Source organism: Saccoglossus kowalevskii, chromosome 2 (assembly GCF_978046115.1).
Source record: "Saccoglossus kowalevskii chromosome 2, keSacKowa6.1, whole genome shotgun sequence".
Taxonomy (NCBI): Eukaryota; Metazoa; Hemichordata; class Enteropneusta; family Harrimaniidae; genus Saccoglossus; species Saccoglossus kowalevskii.
In genome coordinates this window covers 9,776,151-9,802,730 of record NC_140642.1, presented here as the reverse complement: position 1 = coordinate 9,802,730, position 26,580 = coordinate 9,776,151, and the positions used below count along the sequence as shown (strand labels likewise).

The 26,580-nt window shown below is 34.3% G+C and overlaps 1 protein-coding gene across 1 annotated transcript; it reads right to left on the bottom strand.

The window, feature by feature from the left end:
• Positions 1-426: 426 nt before the first annotated feature.
• LOC100372504 (cleavage and polyadenylation specificity factor subunit 2-like) lies at positions 427-26,348 on the bottom strand. Its single transcript, XM_006812140.3, has 19 exons — positions 26,253-26,348; positions 24,413-24,607; positions 20,183-20,342; positions 19,264-19,369; positions 18,795-19,040; positions 18,456-18,544; positions 17,972-18,193; positions 16,786-16,950; positions 16,384-16,484; positions 16,165-16,267; positions 15,584-15,742; positions 15,205-15,247; positions 14,964-15,018; positions 14,491-14,578; positions 14,209-14,343; positions 13,864-14,053; positions 8,713-8,786; positions 7,849-7,983; positions 427-1,864 (listed from the first exon to the last, which is right to left on the bottom strand). The coding sequence occupies exons 2-19, from the start codon at positions 24,562-24,564 to the stop codon at positions 1,772-1,774; spliced, it is 2,316 nt and encodes a 771-aa protein (XP_006812203.2). The 5' UTR covers positions 24,565-24,607; positions 26,253-26,348; the 3' UTR covers positions 427-1,771.
• Between the last annotated feature and the right edge of the window lie 232 nt (positions 26,349-26,580).

Genomic DNA, 26,580 nt, shown 5'->3' with positions numbered 1-26,580 from the left:
AAGGTATTACTTGGGGGAAAAAGGTTAGGAGCCACTAGCTTATTTTTGATGTGTATATTAGTAAATGGAAGTCATTCTGTTAGTACATGTATTGCAACGGTTTTATCATTGAAGACTACGCGTCACACAAAAAATTATAGGTTACACGGTACAATTTATACAAGTCTGAAATTTTCTCTTTTGTTGCCTGCATAGAAAGTTGTTTTACACCAGACAGCAGACGCGACTTCTCAATAGCTTGACAATAAGACATTTTTATTGATTCTCTGTTGTATACATGTGTGCTAATGTTCAGAACACGTGTCAAATCTAGATTCTTGTCCTCTTATTAAAAGAAAATATTATTATTAAAGTGCCTGGTATTGCAAAGCCTAGTATTGTTGAAAATACTTTGGCGACATAAAAAGAACAAAAAAAACAGCAGTATTAAGTTTATTTATGTTTTTATTAATAAGAAATACAAGACAACAGTTTTGAAACTTAAAATGTAACAAAGTGAAGATAGCTTCAATACAATGGATTCAAACAAGCTAAATATGATATAAATTATTTATAAACCGAAATATTTATATGATAGCTGTGTTGAATTGAAAACAGTATGCGAGATGGAAGTATCGCTCTATCACAAATTGTCACAGGCTGTCTGATTAACACATCACCTACTAAAAGCCTCCAAGAGTAGCTAATATGAATGGTATATAATGGTGACAACAGTAGTGTGTTCATGCCTCTAAGCCAATCAAATAATCTGATTTAAGCATTAATTGCTTTAGAATAAATTTCGGCACATAAAAATTAAACATAAATGTGTTGAATCCTAATAATTACTGGTGTAAGTATATTTAAATGTACACAACACTGAAATGTGTATTCCACCCTACCCCAACCTCTACATGTATCCTACACCCTACTGTACATAACTACATCCACCATCTTTATGGTGAACCATCCCATAACTTCCACCTCTACATGTACTCCACCCCGCACATGCTTTCAACAAAAAGTTAACAAAACAATTGCAGGTAACTGTATAAAAATTATTACAAAATTACTGTGTATACTCCTGATACTATGAATTTATTTCAAGAATAACACAAAATACACATGAAGATGTTTATCATATCGACAGACAGGTAGTATATTTAATGTATACTGAACACCCTCAGTGATATCCTGATTTTTTTCCTCCTTGTAGTCTTAATTTTACAAGCAAAATCACATTTTACATGATTTGAACAATTGCAATAGCATGCTACACTGTTGCGGCATAAATGTGATGCAAATTTTCCAAATAAGGAAGACCTCGTCAACACATTCATACACGACTCGACAACAATTTATAAGATAGATATATGCTAGTGGAATGATATGCAATGAAGATATCACATGAATTGAAGAGTCACGCATATTGACAGATGATCACAAAATTGCATGAAAAACATCTGTACTTGTGTTCATCTCAGGCTGTTTTGCATATTCACAAAGCATGAATTTGTGATGTATTGCATTTTTAATACAGCAATAATCACACTTATTTATAGTTACTCAATCAAACCTTTCCAAGCATTCACTGAAATCTCTCTGAAAATGTGTTTGACTGTCGCGCACAAAAATCAAAATCACACAGAATGAATCTTATAAATCCTCGGTCCCAAACACGTGTATAGAGTTTATACAGCCAGATATATAATATTGACTCTTTAACAAATCTAAACTATTGGTTTGTGATCAAATCAAAGAAACACAATATTCTGATTCACACTTGCATAAATTACACAACTGCATACTGTTCATACAAAAGTTCTCGTATTTTAAAATAGTCTTCACAAAGGGAGCCTTCCAATAAAATTAGTCCAGCTTCGCTCTGAAAAAAAAAGAAGATTAATTGAGGTCTCCATTGTAGAAAAGCAAAAATCTTTTCACCATGTACATGATGAATGTGTCCAATATCGCATTAAGTTGTCTCAAGTGGCACCTAGCGTCATGAGAATTATTTGCAATATTTTAGGTGCAAAACATTAAATTTAACAGAAAAACTTATTTAACATATTTAGGACATTTTGAAAAAATACAATTAAATCACTGATGTCCAGTGAGCATGTGAAACACTATGTTATTGAAAATGATGCTTTAAACATAGCATTTAGATAATAACCACTAGATAGAAATCATTTACTTTATTTAGTTATAAAAGATATTACAGAGAATTGCTTCATTATAGCTGCAAGTAATTTTCTCTAAAAATATTTTAAATCACTACTGTTGTCAGAACTTCACATGTGCACAGGGAGGGCTCACACAACCAATGTTGATGGTGAACAGTTTTTAGAGATCTTGTATAGCCAGTCGGCATTTAAAAGCGAGCTGTAAATTCTAACAATTACGCGTTGTGCTTGGTTGTAGGTTTTTTATGTTTTGAAATGTGTACAATTTATAATGCAGAGGTGTGTTAAGTCTTGGTATATGGAGAGAGTGCGCATGCGTGAGTAGTAGAAACATCGGTACCGATCTGCTCCACCAAAATAAGAAAAAATCTATCGAAAACCTCATCAACCAGAAAAATGTAATACACCATGGCAAGTAATAAGACCAGCTACAAGAACAAAGATAGAAGAGTAGACCAAATGATATCAGGATCGACCAGAAATACAAGGCGAACAACACCGGACCGAGGAGAGGAACAAGATGGCGGTACGGAAAGCGGCAATAGCCAGCAAGATCTTAAAACACTCGTGAACCTGCCTACAGAACAAAAAATAACGATAATCCTAAAGAAAATCTTCGAAATAAAGTCTGATGTCGAGCAGATCGCACCATTAACTAAGAAAATAGAAGAGATGGAAGGAAGAGTGAAAGATATAGAAACATCGATCGAAAATGTCTACGAGAAAATGGAAGAAATTACGAAAGACACAGCCACCAAACATGAATTGACTGAATTAGAAGAAAAACTACGAGAAGCCGAAAAAGAAATAGAAAGACTAAAATGGAAACAAGACGATCAAGAAAATAGAGGAAGACGGATGAATATTAATTTCAGAAACATACCAGAGGGGTCAGAACAAGGAAGCAAGGGATGTATAGAATTTATACGAACATTTATGGAACAACACATGGGGTTAGAATCAGTAAAGAACATAGCGCTACAGAGGGCGCACAGAGACCCGCCATTTTTGAACCCGTCGAAAGGAAAAACAACAAACAACAGACCAATAAAAGTGGCATTTGTAAATGCAGGCGAGGCCAGAAATATACTTATGTCGGCACCACGCATTCTGAGAAATCACCCATATAAAGGTAATCATATATTTATCACTGATGACGTCAGCTTAACAGTGCAAGCCGAACGAAGACGTCTACTCGAGTACAAGAAGCAGTTGAAGGCTGAACAACCCCAAAAACGATGTTTTGTGGCTTGGCGTGTACCCGCTACATTAATGGTCGAAGGGGACGACGGCAAGATGAAGCAGATGACAGTTAAGGACATTAAATGAGTAATACTACATTAAATGGAACTAAAATTGATTTGAGCTTCGATGAGGTTTACATGTGAGTAACTGTCATTTTGGGGCCGGAGGTAAGATAGGTGTTTTTTTGTAAGTAATTTGTTTCTACCGACATGGTATCACCTGCACTCCACCTTTTGGTTAACTCAATCTCTTGTTATGTATTTATGTGTGGATTATTTGTTTTAGCTTTTATATGTTTTTATTTAAGTTATGTTGTTGTTATACTTCAAAAATGGGCAAAATATTTCAACTTGAAACCTGATTATATGTATAATTATGTGATTGATGGAACTTAGTATTTTAACCTTCAATGCCAGGGGGTTGCGGGATTACAAGAAAAGGAAAAAGATTTCAATCTGGCTGAACAAGAAAAAAGCTAACCTAATTTTGTTACAAGAAACACATAGCACCCCATCAGATGAACAGTTTTGGTCATTACAATTCAAAGGCCAGTGCTGGTTCGCCCATGGTACAAGCGCTAGCAGGGGGGTGATGGTGATAGCTAAAGATTTGAATTTATCCATTAAAAAATGCATTATTGACCGGGAGGATGGTAGGTATGTTCTGCTCCATGCTGTATGTGGTGGAAGATCCTTTATAATTTTAAACACATATGCTCCTAACAGAGAAATAGAACATAACCACTTTTTGTCACAAATTGACCAGTTGCTGTTGGACAATCCCTTTGAACCACAAAGCGAGATAATTTGGGGAGGGGATCTAAATTTTGCAATGAACTTAAAATTAGATAGAGGAGGAGGTAACCCCAAATTTTGGCAAAAATCAGCAAACCAAATGAACGACATTATGGAAAAATACAATGTAGTAGATATCTGGCGTCTATTGAACCCAGAGGTACAGCGATTCACATGGCGGAGAGGTAAACCTTATGTAATACAAAGTAGGCTAGATTACATTTTCATATCGAATGACCTGCAAAGCCTGGTGAATAAAGTTGAGATTATTCCAGGAGTGCAATCAGACCATTCTGCAGTTCAACTTATACTTAACTTAGTCGAATTAAATCGAGGTCCATCACACTGGAAATTCAATGCTAGCCTTGTAAATGACGAAGTCTTTGTAAAAAGTTTAACAGAAAAAATTTCAGTGTGGAAAATGGAAGTAGAAAACAAGGACAAGGGACTTATTTGGGACTACATAAAATATAAAACAAGAGAATTCTCTATAAAATACTGTAAAAAAAAGGCCAAAAGCCGTAAAGATAAAATTAGAGAATGTGAAAAGGAAATTATACTCCTGGAAAAATTATGTTGCAACACCCCAACTGAAAATAATTTAAATAATTTAGAGGAAGCCAGACATGAACTAGAAAAAGAATACAACTACATCACAGAAGGGCAAATAATTAGATCTAGAGCAAGCTGGTATGAAAAAGGCGAAAAGAATAATAAATACTTCCTGGGTTTATTAAAAACAAAAAAAAGTAGATCGGTTATAACGCGACTTAAAAAGAACAATAGAACTATAGAAAATCATAAAGAGGTACTTCTGGAAATAAAATCATTTTATGAAGATCTCTATAGGGCAATCACTAAAGAGAACCCAAACCTGCAGGAATTTTTAAATGACAAAATACCCAAACTGGAGGAAAAATCAAAAAATGTTTGTGAGGGACTACTATCCATTGGGGAGGTATTCAATGTGTTGAAATCACTTCCAAAAAATAAGAGCCCGGGAAATGATGGATTGACTTCAGAGTTCTACAAGACCTTTTGGCCCATAGTGGGAAAAATGGTTGTTGATTCCCTAAATTCTGGGTACCATAAAGGGGAATTCTCAGTCTCACAACGTCAAGGTATAATAACTTTAATCGAAAAACAAGGGAGAGACCAACAGCAACTTAAAAACTGGCGGCCAATCACACTTTTAAACGTGGACATGAAACTTGCATCAAAATGTTTAGCAAAAAGAGTTGAACAAATCTTGCCGGAGATAATTGGTTTATCTCAGGTTGCTTTTGTGAAGGGAAGAATTGCAGGAGATTATATAAGACTGATAGACGAAATTTACAACTATACACTGGAGCAGGGTTTGCCTGGCATCTTGTTGGCAATAGACTTTGTCAATTGGAAATTTCTTTTACATGTTTTAGAAAAATTTGGATTTGGGGAAAATTTCTGTAGATGGGTCAAAGTAATGTACACAAACATTCAAAGCAGCATAATGAATAATGGTTATAGCACGGGATATTTTGAAGTCCAAAGAGGGGTGAGACAAGGGGACCCTTTGTCGCCAGCTTTATTTATATTGGTACTGGAAACATTACTTATTGCAATAAGGGAAGACAAAAATATTATTGGTATTTCAGTGGCAGGGCAGCATGTTAAGGAATCCGCATTTGCGGATGATATGACATGCTGTCTCTCTGACTGTAAATCTGTGGAAGTTCTATTATGCAAGATGAAAAAATTTCAGACATGCTCTGGGTTGAAAATAAACAAAGAAAAAACGGAAGCGGTCTGGCTGGGAAAATGGAGAAACAAAAAAGATGAGAAATTCGGGGTAAAGTGGCCCACCTCGCCTATTAAGATTGTAGGAGTATACTATTCATACGATAGAGTGGAAATGAGAGAAAAAAATATAGAAAAACCCCTAAGAAATCTGAAAACAATCCTTAATCTATGGAAGTGTAGAAAACTCTCCCTGTTTGGGAAGATTCAAATAATCAAAACATTTGGGTTATCTCAATTTACATATATTCTATCTAATACATACGTGCAAAATAATGTTTTGAAACAAGTTCAAAAACTAATATACAATTTTATATGGGAAGGTACAGACCGAATAGCAAGAAAAACTATGATAGGGGAGGTGGGCAGTGGGGGCATAGGAATGTTAGATATATTCATCACAAAGAAAACTCAAAGGATTCTTTGGATAAAATGTTTAATAAATGACGAAATACACCATCCCTGGAAATTCTTTGTACAAGACAAAATTAATAAAATTGGAGGGTACATATTATTAAAATGCAACTTCTCAGCCAGACTGCTCTCAGTGAAATTTACGGAATTTATTTTAGATTGTTTAAACATATGGCAAGAAATAAACGAGCATAGAGGAATAGATCAGATTTTATGGAACAATAAATTAATCAAAATTGGGGGAAAATCAATATATTACCGCAAGTTTGATGAACTAGGAATTAGATACATATCTGATCTATACAGTGGTAAAAGAATGAAACCTTGGGTTGATTTTCAGAGGAGAGGTCTAACAATGATTGACAAACTAAAATGGATTGGATTGTGTAACACTATCCCAGAAGAATTAAAACTGGCAAGTAATCTGGAACGTAAAGAAATAACAATTAGAGTTGAAAATAAACAAATTCACCTAGAAAATATAACAAGAAAATCTTTAAAAGGAGAGCTAATCAACAGAATTTTTATGAAACCCAGAAGTCAGTCAATAATTGAAAATAGATTCACTGATGTAATAGAATGGAACCAAATGTATAAAATGGTCATCAAGTTAACAACAGACACGAAAACCAGAGAATTTCAATTCAAACTGTTACACAATATTCTGTACACTAATTATCAACTGCACAAAATTAACCCACAACGCTTCACAGAAGAAAAATGTACCTTTTGCAATTATCACCCAGAAACGCTTGAACACCTCTTTATGTTATGTAAGTATGTGGTGTCCCTATGGCAAGATATCTTTGTAAATCTAGGGGAAGCACTTCAGCTCAGTAGTGTGCCAAATAAACTTTGTTTGTTATTGGGGAATCCTGAATATAGTTGGCAAGTGAACTTTATAAGTCTACTTGCTAGAAAACATATCTATTTCTCAAAATTCAAAAAAACAGTGCCAAACTACCTAAATTTCAAGCATTTGCTGAAAAGATATTTTGAAATTGAAAGACAAATTGCAAGACAAAATGATAAACAAGAGGCACATTACAAGAAGTGGTCCCCCTTGATTCCTTGTATCACATAATGTACACTTAGAAAATACTAAGGTTTCATAAGTTTTATATGCTATGTAACTTCATTAAAGAAGCCCAATAAAAAAATGTTGTAAACACAAAAAAAAAAAAAAAGTCTTGGTATATACAAACCAGTGAATGGTACAATGATAGAACAGTACGGTGATTGTACACATGCACAATTCTATTGGAGAACTTACATGTAAACCACAAGAACCAAGTATTCTCAGTACATTTTATTAATAGTGAAAATAAACTTTTTTAAACATTTCTATAAATTATAAATGGGTGAGGCACGTTACTCACAGTGACAAAACTGTTTGGATCTATTGAGATGGGCTACACAACAAAATAATGTTCAACTCTAGAAGATATACTTACTCTCTTAACTGCCACCATATTATTACATATAATAACTCCACCAACAAACTCTGCCTGTATTCCATTTCGTAGCAGTATCTGTTTAAACTCCATCAGTCTTGGTTCATTGATGAAAACTTCTTGATGACCTGGTGCCTGAATATTACAATTATGTAATTTATTTATCTTTCTTTATACAATAAATATTATAAGGTTATTAGGAAGATACCACAAAATATGAACAAGCACAGCACAGTGCGATTATCAATCAATGGGGGCGATATCTGATATGTGATATCTTCATAATAACCTTATTATTACACACTCCAATGAAAACAGTGTAAATTATTGGAACTTTCTTGTTATGAACTTTGTTTCAAAAACATCTAACTTGAAAATATTGAATAATCGTCACATATTTGGAACTCGCTTAAAGTAGGATGCAGATATTGCATGCTGTAACTTATGGATGTAATACAATAACTATGGATTGTGGTAACAATGGTTAATTTCCGTGAGCTCATGTTTGTATTTTCTGAATTATTCAGTCTCTCCAAAAATTGGTTGAAATTGTAAAGAAATTCAAGCAAAATGTGGCAAAAGCAGCTTGAATTAATACAAAACTCCAGCAGTAATCACTTGTGTCTGTTGACATGAAAGTAAAAGCAAATATCCTGGGATTATATATAATTACATTGTTTTAACAAATTATTGACTAAAAATATAAAACTTTTGAAATGGCAATCTGTTGTTTAATTACAGATTTGATGCCAGTGGACAAATCACTTTCAAAATCAGGGGTAAAGTGAACAGCATGAAATATCATTGAGTCTGAACTATGCCAGAATGTACAGAGGTATTGATAACAATGTGTATTTCACTTACCTCATTTGGTGGTAATCCTTCCAATATAGGTACACCCTCACCACTTTTAGTTTCTCTTCTTTTGGCAGCAGTTTCTATTAACACAAACAAAGAAATCAAAGAAAGCTTAGAAAGAACTCCCATGTGCTGAGAGTATTGGAGACACATTAAATATAATTCGAAATTACTTAGCTGAAAACTAATTATACAAATCAGAAAATTAATATGACCAGATTTGAGTGTAAAACTAATGAGGTCTGCGCAATGTAACAGAAAATCTATGTCTCCAAGTTTAATTGAAATGTGATTAGAACCAAAAAATTATGAATTATTATGCTTATTAGGGAATTAATATGAACAGATTTTTACCCCAAACTAATTAGGTTTGTACATTGTCCTAGAGCATCTTTGTACTAAGTATCATTGAAATGGAATAATTAGTACCGTGAAAACTCCAAAATTTCGACCCCTCTAAAAATTCGATCGCCTATTTGTTTGCCGGGTTTCGGTGTTTTATTTACCTCCAAATTTTCGACTCCACTAAAAATTGCCGACTCATTCTTATTCGAAAATTGCGACCAGTTTTAGTTTTCCCCCAAACGAAAAAAAAAACCCGATGTGAGCATTCAAACGGGACCTTCCTCGAAGGCATGAATCCGGGTTTCTGATTGACTGAGAGATTTTTATTTTATTGGTAACGAAAATATATTCTAAATAAACGAAGTTTCAAATAAAAACGAACACAAAAATCTCGGCATGCTGCGTTTCTGAATTGTTGATTATTACTGTACTCAGTAGTGATTATAATAATGTACACAAAATAAATTTGTTGAATGGTTATGAAATACAAATAAAAGTCAACTTAGTTTCATCGTAAGCGAATGATTCCGGTCTCGTATAAACGTTTGATGCTGTAGGATATCCGCCATGTTCTCTTAGGTCAAATAGGTCAAATCGCTAATTAACCAATCAAAAAGCTGGATGATGCCAACGTGTTCAAATTACCATAGCTTATTTAAATATGTTAATGTTATTGAACGCAATGTGGAAGAGATTGATGTTGTAGTACGATATTTTGGCTTGGATTTTGATGCGAAAACGGCATGATTTTTTTTAAATCAAAAAATTAGTTGTTTTTAAAAAATAAACTGGTCATCTGAAGAATAATTTAACATTGTTCACAGTGATAACAGCTCATTCTCGAAAGGAAGCTTACCCGCTCACGCTAGTCACGATAAAAATCATACACGTGTACTCTTGAATAGACAGACGTCAATGACTACGGTAAAACTTACTCTATTTTAGCCGGCAGGATTGATTGAAATGTCCGAAAAATGACGCCAAAATACACCTTAAAAGTCCCATTTTATTTTCTTAAATCCCATTTTATTTTTTAATCCAAGGGCGAATTTACCGCAGAATTTGGTCCCTCAAATAAGGGACACGTGAGCTTTGATTCTAACCGGATACAGTGCACTGGGTCGGGGAGATAGTTTGCTAAACTTCCATGTATCTTTTGTCCAATGGGTACCTGTACTTCAAACATTCGCAAGTTTTCCTAGGTAGTGCGAGACAGCTTTGTCTTTTGACCTATTAGTTTTGTGCTGACCTCTTCTCCGCCTTGATGTTTTGTTTTGCTTGTCATAATACTCACTGATTGATGACTTTGTTTAGATTTTGAGTTACAACTCGGCCACGACCTTTGCTTTTACCGTGAAACATGAGGAAGTTTACGTCAATTGACGGACATTGCATTTTTTAAAAACTAATGAAGCACACTGTCTATCATCCCCATTTTTTCATTTGCTGATTTCTATTCTGAAAAATTCGACCGTCCGAAAATGCACCTTAATTTTGACTCTAAAAACACGTCACATTTCTAACACCAATTATTTAAAACCGGTCGAAATTTTGGAGTTTTTACGGTACTTTAGATATCAGTGTGAAAGCTTAAAATTGGTTAATTATGCAAATTAGGTAATTAATATGTACAGATTGTAACCCACAATTATTCAGGTCTGTCTATTGTCCTACAGCATCCATGTACATTCATTGATATGTGATGTATAGTACCTGAGATATCAGTGTGAAAGTTGGTTAATTATGCAAATTAGGTGATCAATATGCACAAATATTTACCGGAAACTAATTGGGTCTGCATAATTCTAGATTCATTGAAATGTGATGATTAATACTTTAGATATCAGTAGAAAAGCTGAAAATTAATTATGCAAATTAGGTAATTAATATGCACAATTATTTACCCTAAAACTAATCAGGTCTCTGCATAGTCCTAAAGGATCTATGTACCAAGTTTCATTGAAATGCGATGATTAGTACTTGAGATACCCATGGAAAAGCTGAAAATTAACTAATTATGCAAATTAGGTGATTAATATGCACAAATATTTATCGAAAACAATCAATCTCTGCATAGTCCTTGAGTATGTAAGTACCAAGTTTCATTGAAATGTAATGCTAACTACTTATATCAAATGCTGAAAATTAATTAATTATGCAAATTAGGTAATTAATATGTACTGATATTACCATAAAAACTATCAGGTCTGTGCAGTGTCGTATGACATCTATGTACCAAGTTTCATTAAAATGTGATGATTAGTACTTGAGATATCAGTGGAAAAACCGAAAATTGACTAATCATTATGCAAATTAGGTAATTAGTATCCACAGATTATTACCAAAAACTAATCAAAACCTAGCATTAGTTCAGAGCATCTATGTACCAAGTTTCATCAAAATCCAATGAGTGGTTGTTTAGATATCAGTGGAACAGTCATGGAACCACTAAAAAATAGCTAATTATCATGCAAATTAGGTAATTAATATGCACGGATTTTTACCAAAAATTAATCAAATCTGCGCATATGTTCAGAGCATCTATGTACCAAGTTTCATCAGAATCCAATGAGTGGTTCTTTAGATATCAGTGGAACAGTCATAGAACAGCTAAAAATTAGCTAATTATCATGCAAATTAGGTAATTAACGAGCATGGATTTTTACCAAAACCTAATCAAATCTGCGCATTGGCCCAGAGCATCTATGCACCAAGTTTCATCAAAAACCGATGTATGGTTCTTGAGATAGCAGTGGAACAGTCGGACACACATACACACATACACACACACATACACACATACACACATACACACATACCCACATACCCACATACACACATACACACATACACACATACAGACACACTAACTGCAAAGACTCCCATTTTGTGCTTCGCACATGGGAGTCAAAAATGAGTGGACAGCAACACTTTACATACAAGACATAGTACAGTGACCCCTTGCTAAGTCGCGCCTCGGTAAGTTGTGATACGGCTAAGTCGCGGGTACATGGATGGCTCCTAAAATTTCTATTGTTATTTAACAGCAGTTCTGAAGTACAAAGACTAATGTTTCGAGGCATAGTGTTTTTAACTAACCGTTAAAGAGACAACTTAACACCTACTGTCCGTCAATTGCTGAGATGCAATGGGCGACAGAGGCCTTACTCAAGGTGTCAACAGAGGTGTCGAGTAGTGATCGTACGTGCTTCTCGGCCGGTCCCATTTTGGTATACCTCTATAAAACTCGCTACAATGAGTTAAATTCATTACCTGATCTCTATTTCTCAACTGAGCAGTATGTCAAAGTGAAAGCTATCCAGCCTGTTCGTACGCCATAAACTCACAGCGATCGACTGTGTCAAGAAGAGGTGAAACCAAGTGAAGGGTTGCATGTGATCTAGCAGTGGGTGAGCCCACTATTCGTGGGTGGGTAAAAAGTGAAGAGGGAATTTGTTTTCAAAGTTGACCAAGAGGCGGGACTGAACAGAAAAACGTGTGAAATTGTCCGACAATGTTGACATCGATAAAGCTGTTTACGTTTCTTGAAGAACGGTCTGCCGGAACTCCACTCTCTGGTCCCATCACCCAATGCAAAGCGCAGAACTCAGATATGACGACTTTGAATTTGGGGCCAGTTCAGGGTGGTTCTTGTGATGGAAGAAGACACGCTATAAACAAAGTCTCAATCCAAAGCGAAGCTCGATCTGCGAACATGGACGCTGTCAGAACTTTTTCCGAAAACTGAGAGAAATTATCTATGAAGGTAGTTATTCCGACGAACAAGTTTATAATTTTGGAAGCTGTTACTGTCGAAGTCGCAAGCAACAGCATACGACCCATATAATATTGGACACAAACAAAATAAACAACGTATCACTGCAATGTTTACAGCAAACATAATCATGATCTTATTTGAATACTGCCTGACACACAATTTGTAAATATGTTTCTAATCTTTCAATTAACTAAACCAGGGGTTTATATGTGCTTTTTATGTGTTTTCAATGCACGACCCCCTCCCCCTTAAATTTTTGAAAGTTCTCTTTGTGCTCGTCATATTAAAGCGGAGGGGTTGTCGCGAGCGTGTCCTTGAAACTTGAGTTCAAAGTGGCGTATACAACAGATTGTTCATTTACATCAAAACACGTGTTCCGTGTAGTAGTAATATAGCCAAAAATAAAAACAGCCGTTATTCAGCCATCTTTGATCTGATTATGAAACACACTGTATGATGTATGTGCCAAATACGAATGAAAATGGTACATAAATTGTGGAAATATAGTAGTAAGGCCAAAAAGTCAGATGGCTGGCAATCGGCCATCCTTGACCAAATTTTGAAACAAATTGTCATGGACATGCATCCTAACATGTATAAAGTACATGTATGTGCCAAATTTGAATGAAAACTGACAGAGCACGTCCAAGATACTGCATAAAAAAACAAAAACAAGATGCCTGCCAGTCGACCATCTTTGATCCAATTGCGAAATAAATCGCCATTGACATGTATCCTAACATGTATAATTTATGTACCAAGTTTGAATGACAACTGACAAATCCTGTCCAAAATACAACATTTTCAAAAAACAAGATGGCTGCCAGTTGGCCATTTTGAATCAAATCGCTAAACCACTGCATGTGCATATGTCCCACATAAAGTACTAGGCACATGCAAAGAATGAACGGAATTGGTCCGAGGGATTCTGAGATATGACTCCGGATGAACGCATGGACGGAGACCGAATTATAAGTCCCCGTTTTCGGACTTCGTCCGAACGGGGACTAATAAAGTATGAAGTGAGTTATTACCTGTGATAGGTTTTGGCCCAGTAGTAATAACGGTATCTTCATTTTCTTCTGTGAGTTCTCCTTCTTCCAACAAAATACCAGTATCAGTTGCACTTACCATAAGATCTAACTGACCATCGACCCAAGCTAACTCAGCATCCTTAGCCTTAGCAAACTCTAATGAACTGACAAGGGCATCTTTAAGCTTCACCTAAAAATGTAAAGACAATTTAAACTGACTATGACAAAATGGACTGTGATATGGGTTTGTTTGCCACATGACATTAGCTATGATATGTGTGTTTGTCACATGACACCTATCATGGTATGTGTGTTTGCAATATGACAACAGCAACAGCAACTTGCCTGGAATATGTGACTTTCCATGGTAGCATCAACAGTTTCATCAACACGTGGCAGTAATACTTTACTAATACCAGCAGTAACACGGCAGTATTCACCAAATGATTCAGTAGCTTCCTCTGTACCATGAACAATAATCTGGAGAAGAGAAATCAATTGCTGTAATTATTTTTTTTAATTGAACTCAAATTAAACTACTAAATTGTAATCAAAGATATACGGTATATCAACTTACCACATGTGAGTGACAAGTCAAATATATATGGTGTATTAATATTGACTTACCACTTGTTTTGGTTTCATAATTGAAATAATCTTTCTGATAGACTCTCCATCTGAACGGCCTTCAAAATCAATAAAAATAACAGGACACCTAATAGAACAGTAGAGTGTATACAGTTAAACAGCATCATTGCATGATGGTTGGGTACCTATTTACCAAGTACAATGTTTTAAGATTTTTCGTGACACACAACTAACAATGCCTTCCTTGTCTGTGAAATATTTATTTATTGAAATTGATTTTTTTCCCCAAATCAGTAAGATTTAAAACATGAAATCACAACTTATGGTAAAAATGCAAAGCGATAAATCCAGTACAACATCCACAACAACAGGAACATGCTTTTATATTTGATGCTTTTTTCATTTCTAACAATATAAATTTTTTATATGATATTATTGAAGGCATTATGTTATTCACTGTGGACCTCCAAATAAAATATCTTTTATAAAGAACAGACAAGTTTTAAACTCACAAGATGTCCAGGGTAACATCTTTTGAGATACACTTTGTAGGTACATCACTGATATCTGAAAGATTAATCAATAATTAACATAACACATTATAATATTAATAGTGATGTCACTGTATTTTAATAGTGTCATTTTAATTTCGTATTTAATTTGCATCATTTCAATACAGTAAATACGAACACATGTACACTTGATAACAAAAATGAAATCATAAAATCGAATAAATAAATCATAATACGTTACCAGGTTCCATTTCAGCATCTCCATTCAATCCAAGCTCTTTATCCTGTGGATACATTTTAAAAATAGTAAATCCACTACATTAATCTTATAATTTTACCATTATCAACAGACAATCAGTGAGTGTGGCTAAAATATCACTAAGTCAGTGGGTGTGGCTAAGACATCACTAAGTCAGTGGGTGTGGCTAAGACATCACTAAGTCAGTGGGTGTGGCTAAAATATCACTAAGTCAGTGGGTGTGGCTAAAATATCACTAAGTCAGTGGGTGTGGCTAAAACATCACTAAGTCAGTGGGTGTCACTAAAACATCACGACGACAGTGGGTGTGGCTTATATACCACTGACAATAACATAATATTATAAATATTATTATTCATACCAGTTTCTTGTCATCATCTACTGCCATTAAATCGGATACCATGTAATCTTCTGCTTTTATAATCTCACCATAATCATCCCACTTTATTCTTTCTTCGTGGGTAGGAAACATTGGATAAGCTTTTTTGGCTTGCTTGAAGAAACCAGCCTTTCTACTTCCCTGAAATGATGAAACAATTACAATAAGCTTTATAGTGTTAAGAACATGTTAAAATCAGATTGTCACTTTAATAACAAAGTTTATATGAATATTGTTATTACATTGAACATTATATGAATTTTATGTAGTGCAAAATTACTGTACATGTGTATTGGCGCATCTAACATGGTTGTTCTGAATTCAACACAGGTGTACCAAATGTTTATGTCAAATTTGGGAGGGATACATAAACTTAATGACTTTACTATAACAGCTTTTACATATTTATTTGCATAACGTGCGACAGTGCAGGTTGCAACACAAGCTTCTGTAGAGTACACAGCAGCTTCACAGGGGAGATGCACTTCAAACATACAACCAATATGGAATGTACTCATAGTTAAAACAGCTTATCAATTTCATAATATTACATGACTACTTACTTCACTTTTCATCATGAGATCATGTTTAGCCTTGGCACCTAAAGAGACTCCATCCACTTCCATCTCATCTTCACTCTCATCACTTGACTCACCCGACAACAAACTAAAATTAACACATATTATTATTTACATTATGAAGCTTAATTACAAGGAATCTGACCAAGCATTCAATCTGAAATATACACAGTAGTTTGTCACTTAAACAATAACAGAAATTACCCTGCTTCTCTGTCTTTCATTTTGGCTTCATGTTCCTTTTCTTTTTCTTTTTTCAAATATTCTTCTAATTCACTTCCTTCTAGCCTGACTCTCTTCCTCACCTGTAGACATAATACATAGAATAAGGATGTGTACTGCTAAATAGAAAAGAAGCGACAACACTATTACACTGAAAGCTATAAGGAGACGCTGCTAAACTGGGATCTAAGGAGTGACACTGATAAACGTAAATCTGTCAGGCAGCTCTGCTAAACTGAAAGCTATGAGGAGACAACTTCACTGTGTCATCTTCAAAGACAGTGGAGCTTAAAAAAATGCAATTGTTATGTCAACAAAAATAGAGACCTATAATAATGTGTCTATGAAATGTTATCTTGCATCATAAAATTGAAGAATACTTACTGTTAAAGATACTGCCTTTGGGGATTGTTCAATAAGATTTCTCGCTAATGTACCTGGTGATGATCTCGTTGTAAGTATGATACAATTATTAGGATTACCACACCAATCTAGAAACAGACTTCTTGAATAACCACATTCTAAATCTGGTACACTGGCTAACACAGTCTGCAAATCAACATAAACACAAGTCAATGACATAATTCCCTCTGTACCGGTAAATGCAGTTACCATTTGGATCAAGTACACCCAGTCTTAGGATCAGGTATTTTTCAAGTACACTAGGTAGGTTTATATTATGTTTCGGTTGTTTTTCAAGTACACTAGGTAGGCTTATATTATGTTTCAGTTGTTTTTCAAGTACACTAGGTAGGCTTATGTTATGTTATACACTAGGTATGATTATGCTTTGGATCAGTTGAGTTCTCTGAGCAATCTTATCATTGGATCAGGTATTTTACTGAGTTCTCTGTGAGCAATCTTACCATTGGATCAGGTATTTTACTGAGTTCTCTGTGAGCAATCTTACCATTGGATCAGGTATTTTACTGAGTTCTCTGTGAGCAATCTTACCATTGGATCAGGTATTTTACTGAGTTCTCTGTGAGCAATCTTACCATTGGATCAGGTATTTTACTAAGTTCTCTGTGAGCAATCTTACCATTGGATCAGGTATTTTACTAAGTTCTCTGTGAGCAATCTTACCATTGGATCAGGTATTTTACTGAGTTCTCTGTGAGCAATCTTACTTTTGGATCAGGTATTTTACTGAGTTCTCTGTGAACAATCTTACTTTTGGATCAGGTATTTTACTGAGTTCTCTGTGAGCAATCTTACCATTGGATCAGGGATTTTACTGAGTTCTCTGTGAGCAATCTTACCATTGGATCAGGTATTTTACTGAGTTCTCTGTGAGCAATCTTACCATTGAATCAGGTATTTTACTGAGTTCTCTGTGAGCAATCTTACCATTGGATCAGGTATTTTACTAAGTTCTCTGTGAGCAATCTTCCCATTGGATCAGGTATTTTACTGAGTTCTCTGTGAGCAATCTTACTTTTGGATCAGGTATTTTACTGAGTTCTCTGTGAGCAATCTTACCATTGGATCAGGTATTTTACTGAGTTCTCTGTGAGCAATCTTACTTTTGGATCAGGCATCTTACTGAGTTCTCTGTGAGCAATCTTACCTTTGGATCAGGTATTTTACTGAGTTCTTTCAAACTGTGACATAACTGTAGATGTTTGAACTGAAATGGATTATTCCGTCGATCTTCAAAAGATCGCATAATTTTCTCACTCATCCACTCTACTTGAGACTTTGCAAACTCTACCACATTGTAACTGACATTGTTTAGCAATGCTAGAGAGTAGGTGCCTAAACCAGATTCCTGAGTTCTCCACATTTGGTCCTATGAAACCAGAATAAATATCAGTATTATTCCATATGTATATCATAATTCAAAATTAAAAGACACAGTAATAATGAATTTTATCTTTCAAACAAACAGCAAGTCGAATACTATTCACTAGCAAGTAACCAAAAAATGAAACACTCCCACCACACTGATAAAGCGCTCTCATGCATTGAGATGTGATCATTTTCATTTTTAGCGAATAACAACATTCTATAAAATGACAGACATTACTACAATTTTTACTGCAATGACATACCAAGAGTTGACACAACTCTAACACTCGACCAGCTGTATCCACGGCAACCAAAACATTACCACCTTTCCTCATTGTACGTAAAATATTTGCTGAGTGAAAAAAACAAAAACAAAAACAATCAAATGATGTCAATACAAACATTACTTATTTTGGTTTACTTTTTTTTTTTATAACTCATGAAATTTCTCCTAACACTTAATGTGCCTGTTTCTTTTTTTCATATGTAACGTATTTCTGAAGATCACATAATGGTACTTTAGTTAATTTACAAGATCAACAGGTGGGACTAAACTCGCTGATACATAATATGACAACAGTAGAGTATCAATGTAAACTTACTCATGAGTTGTTCATCTCTGGTTTTCCGTTTTGCTTGAAAGTATGTACTATTAAATGCATCAGTAATGAGAAGTGCTGGTCTATTAATAGATTCTAAGATACCACCATTTAAATGTCTTTCCTTTTTATGATTATAATCAACAGCATATATAATATCTTCTTCTCCTTCTTTCAGTATCCTCCATATCGTTCCTCCTATCATATGACCCGCTGGTACGGGCATGATTGTCAAACCATGACCTTTCCCTACAAATATAATCACGATAAATAAATTGGCAATTACAATTACAATTATTGAAAGGTACCATATACCCATATACCTCACTGTTTTATTATAATTAGCCAAACAACTTCACAACAAAACACAGTTGTTGATATCCCATATTCATCCTGCAAACAAGACATTCCATGATGTTTCACATTTATCTCACCACAACAGGATGTAAAGCTGAAATAAGTTATTACTGACCTTTCATTTCTATAATCTGGGAATATTTTAATTGAATAATTTTATCAAATGCTGCATCCACGTCATCAAGTGTAAACAAATCAAACTCTTCTGTGTTGTGTCGGGACTGAAAACAAATAATATAACACCACTATTACGACCTTTCTTATTGAGAATCTAGATTATTGAATAACAACAGATTTCAAGATAGATACAAGATAGACTGAATGGTATGTTTTTATCACACTGGTGATTATGACATTTTATACCATTAATAATACAAATTAATTTGTATAGATATCTATACAAATTGTTTTGATTCATACGACATAATAAGAAACAACATGTTCAGTGACTATACTAAGTAACAGATCTCTTCTGATCAGCAGTTATAATGTTTTCGTTCTCTGCACTTATTCCTTTGTCTTGAAAAATGTTTTATTTTAGCCAAATTGTCATGTATATCTTGGAAAGTCGCATCGATATTTGGTTGATATTTTATAAATTGATAAAAATTTGGCTAATAATAGATTGCACTGATGCATTGATGTGTTTTAGACACAAGCAAGTTTATCTACCCAATCTTAGTCACTTGCTTATTTGTCATATCAAGCATACAAAGTGGATATTCTACAAATATAGCAAATACAGCAATACAAGTACATGCATGTCTCAGGAACTATTGATACTGTAGTACCACTGGAAGCACATTTACTTTATCAATAAATGACAGAGGCAAAAATAAGTCAGATTTTAATGATCCAACATACATAATGTAATTTTTGGTGTATGTGAGCTATTTGAAATGTGCTTTTAATATCTAGAGCAAATAGAGTATGCATAAATATGTCAGTTTTTAGGCATTAGAGCAAATACAACAACCAACTGATTTCATATGCACAGGTAAAAACTATGATACATATATAATGCACTACATTACCTGAAATAAATCATACATAAACATCTGTCCCATTTTATATACAGGAATGGTAGCATAGATTGGGCAGTTTAAAGCACATTTACCAACTATGTATGGTAATGCTCCTATGTGGTAGCCATCTGGATAGGATAACAGGACTGCATCAATCTGGCCGATATGTCTGAAATATGTAATAAAACAAAACACAATGAGGTATTTTCACTACAGACACATTTCAACGAAGCAGGAAACCACAAAATTATGTAGCAGTGAACATTGGGATGTTTAAACCAGCGAGTCATAGTAACTTTTGTAGCAGTGAAAATTGGGATGTTTAAAACAGCGAGTTACAGTAACTTTTGTAGCACTTAATATTTAGTTTGGATCTTTTAAAACAGTGAGTTACAGTAACTTTTGTAGCAGTGAATATTTAGTTTGGATCTTTTAAAACAGCGAGTCATAGTAACTTTTGTAGCACTTAACATTTAGTTTGGATCTTTTAAAACAGCGAGTCACAGTAACTTTTGTAGCACTTAACATTCAGTTTGGATCTTTTAAAACAGCGAGTTACAGTAACTTTTGTAGCAGTGAATATTTAGTTTGGATCTTTTAAAACAGTGAGTTACAGTAACTTTTGTAGCAGTGAATATTTAGTTTGAATCTTTTAAAACAGTGAGTTACAGTAACTTTTGTAGCACTTAACATTTAGTTTGGATCTTTTAAAACAGCGAGTCACAGTAACTTTTGTAGCACTTAACATTCAGTTTGGATCTTTTAAAACAGTGAGTTACAGTAACTTTTGTAGCAGTGAATATTTAGTTTGGATCTTTTAAAACAGTGAGTTACAGTAACTTTTGTAGCAGTGAATATTTAGTTTGGATCTTTTAAAACAGTGAGTTACAGTAACTTTTGTAGCACTTAACATTTAATTTGGATCTTTTAAAACAGCGAGTCACAGTAACTTTTGTAGCAGTGAATATTTAGTTTGGATCTTTTAAAACAGCGAGTCATAGTAACTTTTGTAGCAGTGAATATTTAGTTTGGATCTTTTAAAACAGTGAGTTACAGTAACTTTTGTAGCAGTGAACATTCAGTTTGGATCTTTTAAAACAGCGAGTTACAGTAACTTTTGTAGCACTTAACATTCAGTTTGGATCTTTTAAAACAGTGAGTTACAGTAACTTTTGTAGCACTTAACATTCAGTTTGGATCTTTTAAAACAGCGAGTCACAGTATCTTTTGTAGCACTTAACATTCAGTTTGGATCATTTAAAACAGTGAGTTACAGTAACTTTTGTAGCACTTAACATTCAGTTTGGATCTTTTAAAACAGCGAGTCACAGTAACTTTTGTAGCACTTAACATTCAGTTTGGATCTTTTAAAACAGTGAGTTACAGTAACTTTTGTAGCACTTAACATTCAGTTTGGATCTTTTAAAACAGCGAGTCACAGTAACTTTTGTAGCACTTAACATTCAGTTTGGATCTTTTAAAACAGCGAGTTACAGTAACTTTTGTAGCACTTAACATTCAGTTTGGATCTTTTAAAACAGTGAGTTACAGTAACTTTTGTAGCACTTAACATTTAGTTTGGATCTTTTAAAACAGTGAGTTACAGTAACTTTTGTAGCAGTGAATATTTAGTTTGGATCTTTTAAAACAGCGAGTCACAGTAACTTTTGTAGCACTTAACATTCAGTTTGGATCTTTTAAAACAGTGAATTACAGTAACTTTTGTAGCAGTGAATATTTAGTTTGGATCTTTTAAAACAGCGAGTCACAGTAACTTTTGTAGCACTTAACATTCAGTTTGGATCTTTTAAAACAGTGAGTTACAGTAACTTTTGTAGCACTTAACATTCAGTTTGGATCTTTTAAAACAGCGAGTCACAGTAACTTTTGTAGCACTTAACATTCAGTTTGGATCTTTTAAAACAGTGAGTCACAGTAACTTTTGTAGCAGTGAATATTTAGTTTGGATCTTTTAAAACAGCGAGTCACAGTAACTTTTGTAGCACTTAACATTTAGTTTGGATCTTTTAAAACAGTGAGTTACAGTAACTTTTGTAGCAGTGAATATTTAGTTTGGATCTTTTAAAACAGCGAGTCACAGTAACTTTTGTAGCACTTAACATTCAGTTTGGATCTTTTAAAACAGTGAGTTACAGTAACTTTTGTAGCACTTAACATTCAGTTTGGATCTTTTAAAACAGTGAGTTACAGTAACTTTTGTAGCACTTAACATTCAGTTTGGATCTTTTAAAACAGCGAGTCACAGTAACTTTTGTAGCACTTAACATTCAGTTTGGATCTTTTAAAACAGCGAGTTACAGTAACTTTTGTAGCACTTAACATTCAGTTTGGATCTTTTAAAACAGTGAGTTACAGTAACTTTTGTAGCACTTAACATTTAGTTTGGATCTTTTAAAACAGTGAGTTACAGTAACTTTTGTAGCAGTGAATATTTAGTTTGGATCTTTTAAAACAGCGAGTCACAGTAACTTTTGTAGCACTTAACATTCAGTTTGGATCTTTTAAAACAGTGAGTTACAGTAACTTTTGTAGCAGTGAATATTTAGTTTGGATCTTTTAAAACAGCGAGTCACAGTAACTTTTGTAGCACTTAACATTTAGTTTGGATCTTTTAAAACAGTGAGTCACAGTAACTTTTGTAGCAGTGAATATTTAGTTTGGATCTTTTAAAACAGCGAGTCACAGTAACTTTTGTAGCACTTAACATTTAGTTTGGATCTTTTAAAACAGTGAGTTACAGTAACTTTTGTAGCAGTGAATATTTAGTTTGGATCTTTTAAAACAGTGAGTTACAGTAACTTTTGTAGCACTTAACATTTAGTTTGGATCTTTTAAAACAGTGAGTTACAGTAACTTTTGTAGCAGTGAATATTTAGTTTGGATCTTTTAAAACAGCGAGTCACAGTAACTTTTGTAGCACTTAACATTCAGTTTGGATCTTTTAAAACAGTGAGTTACAGTAACTTTTGTAGCAGTGAATATTTAGTTTGGATCTTTTAAAACAGCGAGTCACAGTAACTTTTGTAGCACTTAACATTTAGTTTGGATCTTTTAAAACAGTGAGTCACAGTAACTTTTGTAGCAGTGAATATTTAGTTTGGATATTTTAAAACAGCGAGTCACAGTAACTTTTGTAGCACTTAACATTTAGTTTGGATCTTTTAAAACAGTGAGTTACAGTAACTTTTGTAGCAGTGAATATTTAGTTTGGATCTTTTAAAACAGCGAGTCACAGTAACTTTTGTAGCACTTAACATTCAGTTTGGATCTTTTAAAACAGCGAGTCACAGTAACTTTTGTAGCACTTAACATTTAGTTTGGATCTTTTAAAACAGTGAGTCACAGTAACTTTTGTAGCAGTGAATATTTAGTTTGGATCTTTTAAAACAGCGAGTCACAGTAACTTTTGTAGCACTTAACATTCAGTTTGGATCTTTTAAAACAGTGAGTTACAGTAACTTTTGTAGCACTTAACATTCAGTTTGGATCTTTTAAAAAAGTGAGTTACAGTAACTTTTGTAGCACTTAACATTTAGTTTGGATCTTTTAAAAAAGTGAGTTACAGTGAATTTTGTAGCAGTGAACAAGTCAGGGACAATTGTAATTTTGTCCCAAAGAATGTCATCAAGTTGTCATATCACAAAAATTAAATGGTTTAAGTAAATAGGATATTCAGTATAGGTCATATCAACAGAGGTGAGGAACCATCCCACATACAAGTAAACTTATAGTCTCTACCCTGACACTATATAAGCTTTAGTTTCATAGAACTCTTTTTGCAGGTCTTGAGACACACACACAACACACGCACATACACATACATACGAAGTAAACCCAAAGCCTCTCACAGCGTACATGTTTCATACACCGTGAGTGAATACAGAATTATGCAATCTTTAAAAATTTAAATCTATAACAGTCAGTAAAGATATCTGATGACACAAGCAAGGTATAGATATTAGTGCCTATTATCTCCCCATACTTTGAGAATACATTTTCTTTATTTGAACAGAATTTAATTGCATCCAAATACACTTGTGGTGTTTTCACTCAGAAAGAGACAAAGAATATTGTTACATTACCAGTACAAACATATTCGCACATACTGGAGCTAACCAGATATGTTAGCATGACATATGGTTCTATAATAGCTGGCGGCTATCTACAGTTGTATGAAGACATAAGAAGAATTAACAAATTTTGAAAAACAAATCTTACTTCTTTAAGCTTTCCATATATTCACCCATGGTGAAATTTTCATCCCAACCACAGTCCAATAAGAATTTGAATTCATCAACCTGTAGTAGATAGCACAGTGGACCTTCACTATATGCCCCAGACAAGGCTGTTAACTTTATAATGGACGTCATTCTGGCTAGTGATGGACAGATATCAGGTAAAAGTCATCAAATCCTAAAAAAAAATAATAGTTGATTTTATGGCCTCTCCCTGATGTTTGAGAGACAAGTTATTTTTACAAGTAAAAGCAATGTGGTCAAAAAAACTTGATTTTTTTATTTATTTATTTACTTATTGACTCTTACACAATCCCCAGAGGAAAACAAATGGTCACAAAGTACAAGGAGAAAAAAATATATATATAAAAAAACAATATACTAAATAACAAATACAATCACTAAATTACTAAATAATACAATATCTCTAAAATACTAACTATATAAAATTACTAAATTGACAGCAGGCATTAAGATGTCAAGTAAATCCCTGCTTCCTGACTTCAAAGCTTTTACTAATGAACTGTGATAACCTCTGTTCGATTTCTAGACATCTCGACCCAAAAATTTCTCGACCCAAATTGGACATCTCGACCCAGACACCCTGGGCATCTTGACCCACCGCATCAACCCGACCCGATCCGACCCTATCTAAGTGTGGCGACGCAAACCTCTATCTAGTTCAACGTTGATAATGTTGCCCTTTGATAACTTAAAATTCTCGCGATATTGCGTTTCGTGCTGTATATGAATGCTGTGTTTGAATGAACGACATCTATTGATTCGAAACATTGAAAACAGGGAACATGATCGAACCGAACCTTAAACGCAAATTGACCGCCATTTTTGGTTCTACCATTTAACGCGGTGGGTAGGTGTATATAACGTAACATCGATGTGACACACGTCGACACGGCACGAATACATTTCCTCAGTACGGCATTTTTTATTTTGTACAGCAAAAATATATATAAGTACGCCATGTCTCCTTACACAGTACGGCATAGTACTTTTCCAATTGAAAGGATATACAGCGTACATCAGTACCGTATGCATCTTTGTGAAATGAACAGCGAAAGCAGCAAAAAATAACAAATCAGTGAAATAAACACTGTGGTCTACGCGCACTGGGAAAAGTACAACGCTATTGGGAAAAGTACGACTATTGGGATCGGGTCAAGGCAGCGGGTCGTCTGAAATAGGTGGGTCGAGATGTCTAGGGGTCCTGGGTCGAGTTGTCCAATAAAAAATGGGTCGAGATTTTTTTGGGTCGAGATGTCTGTTCTAACTTCTGGCATTGGTACATCTCCTAACCATGGAGCTAAGAATAGAGCTTCATGTTCCAACGAAGCAGTTTCTTTATGCAATTACAAGCTCAAGCTTAAGGAGGGGGTGTGTCATATTTGTAAATGTTTGTTTACAAAGTGCCCCCAGTTCGCTGATAATCACCGATCAGCGAAAAATGCGCCAAAATATGCAATGATGACTGCTGGTAAATGTGATTAGAGCAGTGCCCTGTGTGACACGACTGTTGACAGAATTGTTGTTCTTTCTTTTTATAATTGTGTACGATCGTTGTGTTTTGTTTCATACAACTGATTTCACAACTTCGCACTAACTCTATGCACCGCCAGTCGACTGTGTTCACGGCCATGTTACCGGCATAACAATAGACATGTGTGACAGAGCCAGTTGTTGATATTTGGTGAATGATGCGAACACTTTTCACAAGCTTTTACATAACAGTAAACTGTTAAAAGAAAGTTAGTCGCTCTTCTCATTTTAATAAATGTAGACATTTTAGATACAAAAAGTAACATTACCTTTTCATTATTAAAATGTGTGAATGACAGACCAAATCATCAATGATAATTTACTTCAAGACTTTTCTGCACATAGTCGCCATCTTATATTCGCAAAGTCTCATGGGAAATGTGTTCGTAAAAATATGTATATTTACTAAGTTTCATGTGATTTTACAAGCAAATATTCTAAAGTCATCAAACTTGTCAAGATACATGTATATGATAACACAAATTATGAAAAATGTGCTACAAAATCATTTACGTATAAGCAAACGTTTCGTACCACACGACCTTTGTATGACCTCAAGTCACCTGATTTGTTGCAGAACGTTTTACGATTTGCTTT

Bases quoted from the DNA above. Each gene is read 5' to 3' on its own strand.
- LOC100372504 (XM_006812140.3), bottom strand. From the start codon at position 24,564: ATGACGTCCATTATAAAGTTAACAGCCTTGTCTGGGGCATATAGTGAA. The intron at 18,194-18,455 runs GTATGTCATTGC...CTGGTTTCATAG, and splicing joins TAGAGTTGTGTCAACTCTTG to GACCAAATGTGGAGAACTCA. The intron at 15,248-15,583 runs GTATGAATAATA...ATGTATCCACAG, and splicing joins TAGATGATGACAAGAAACTG to GATAAAGAGCTTGGATTGAA.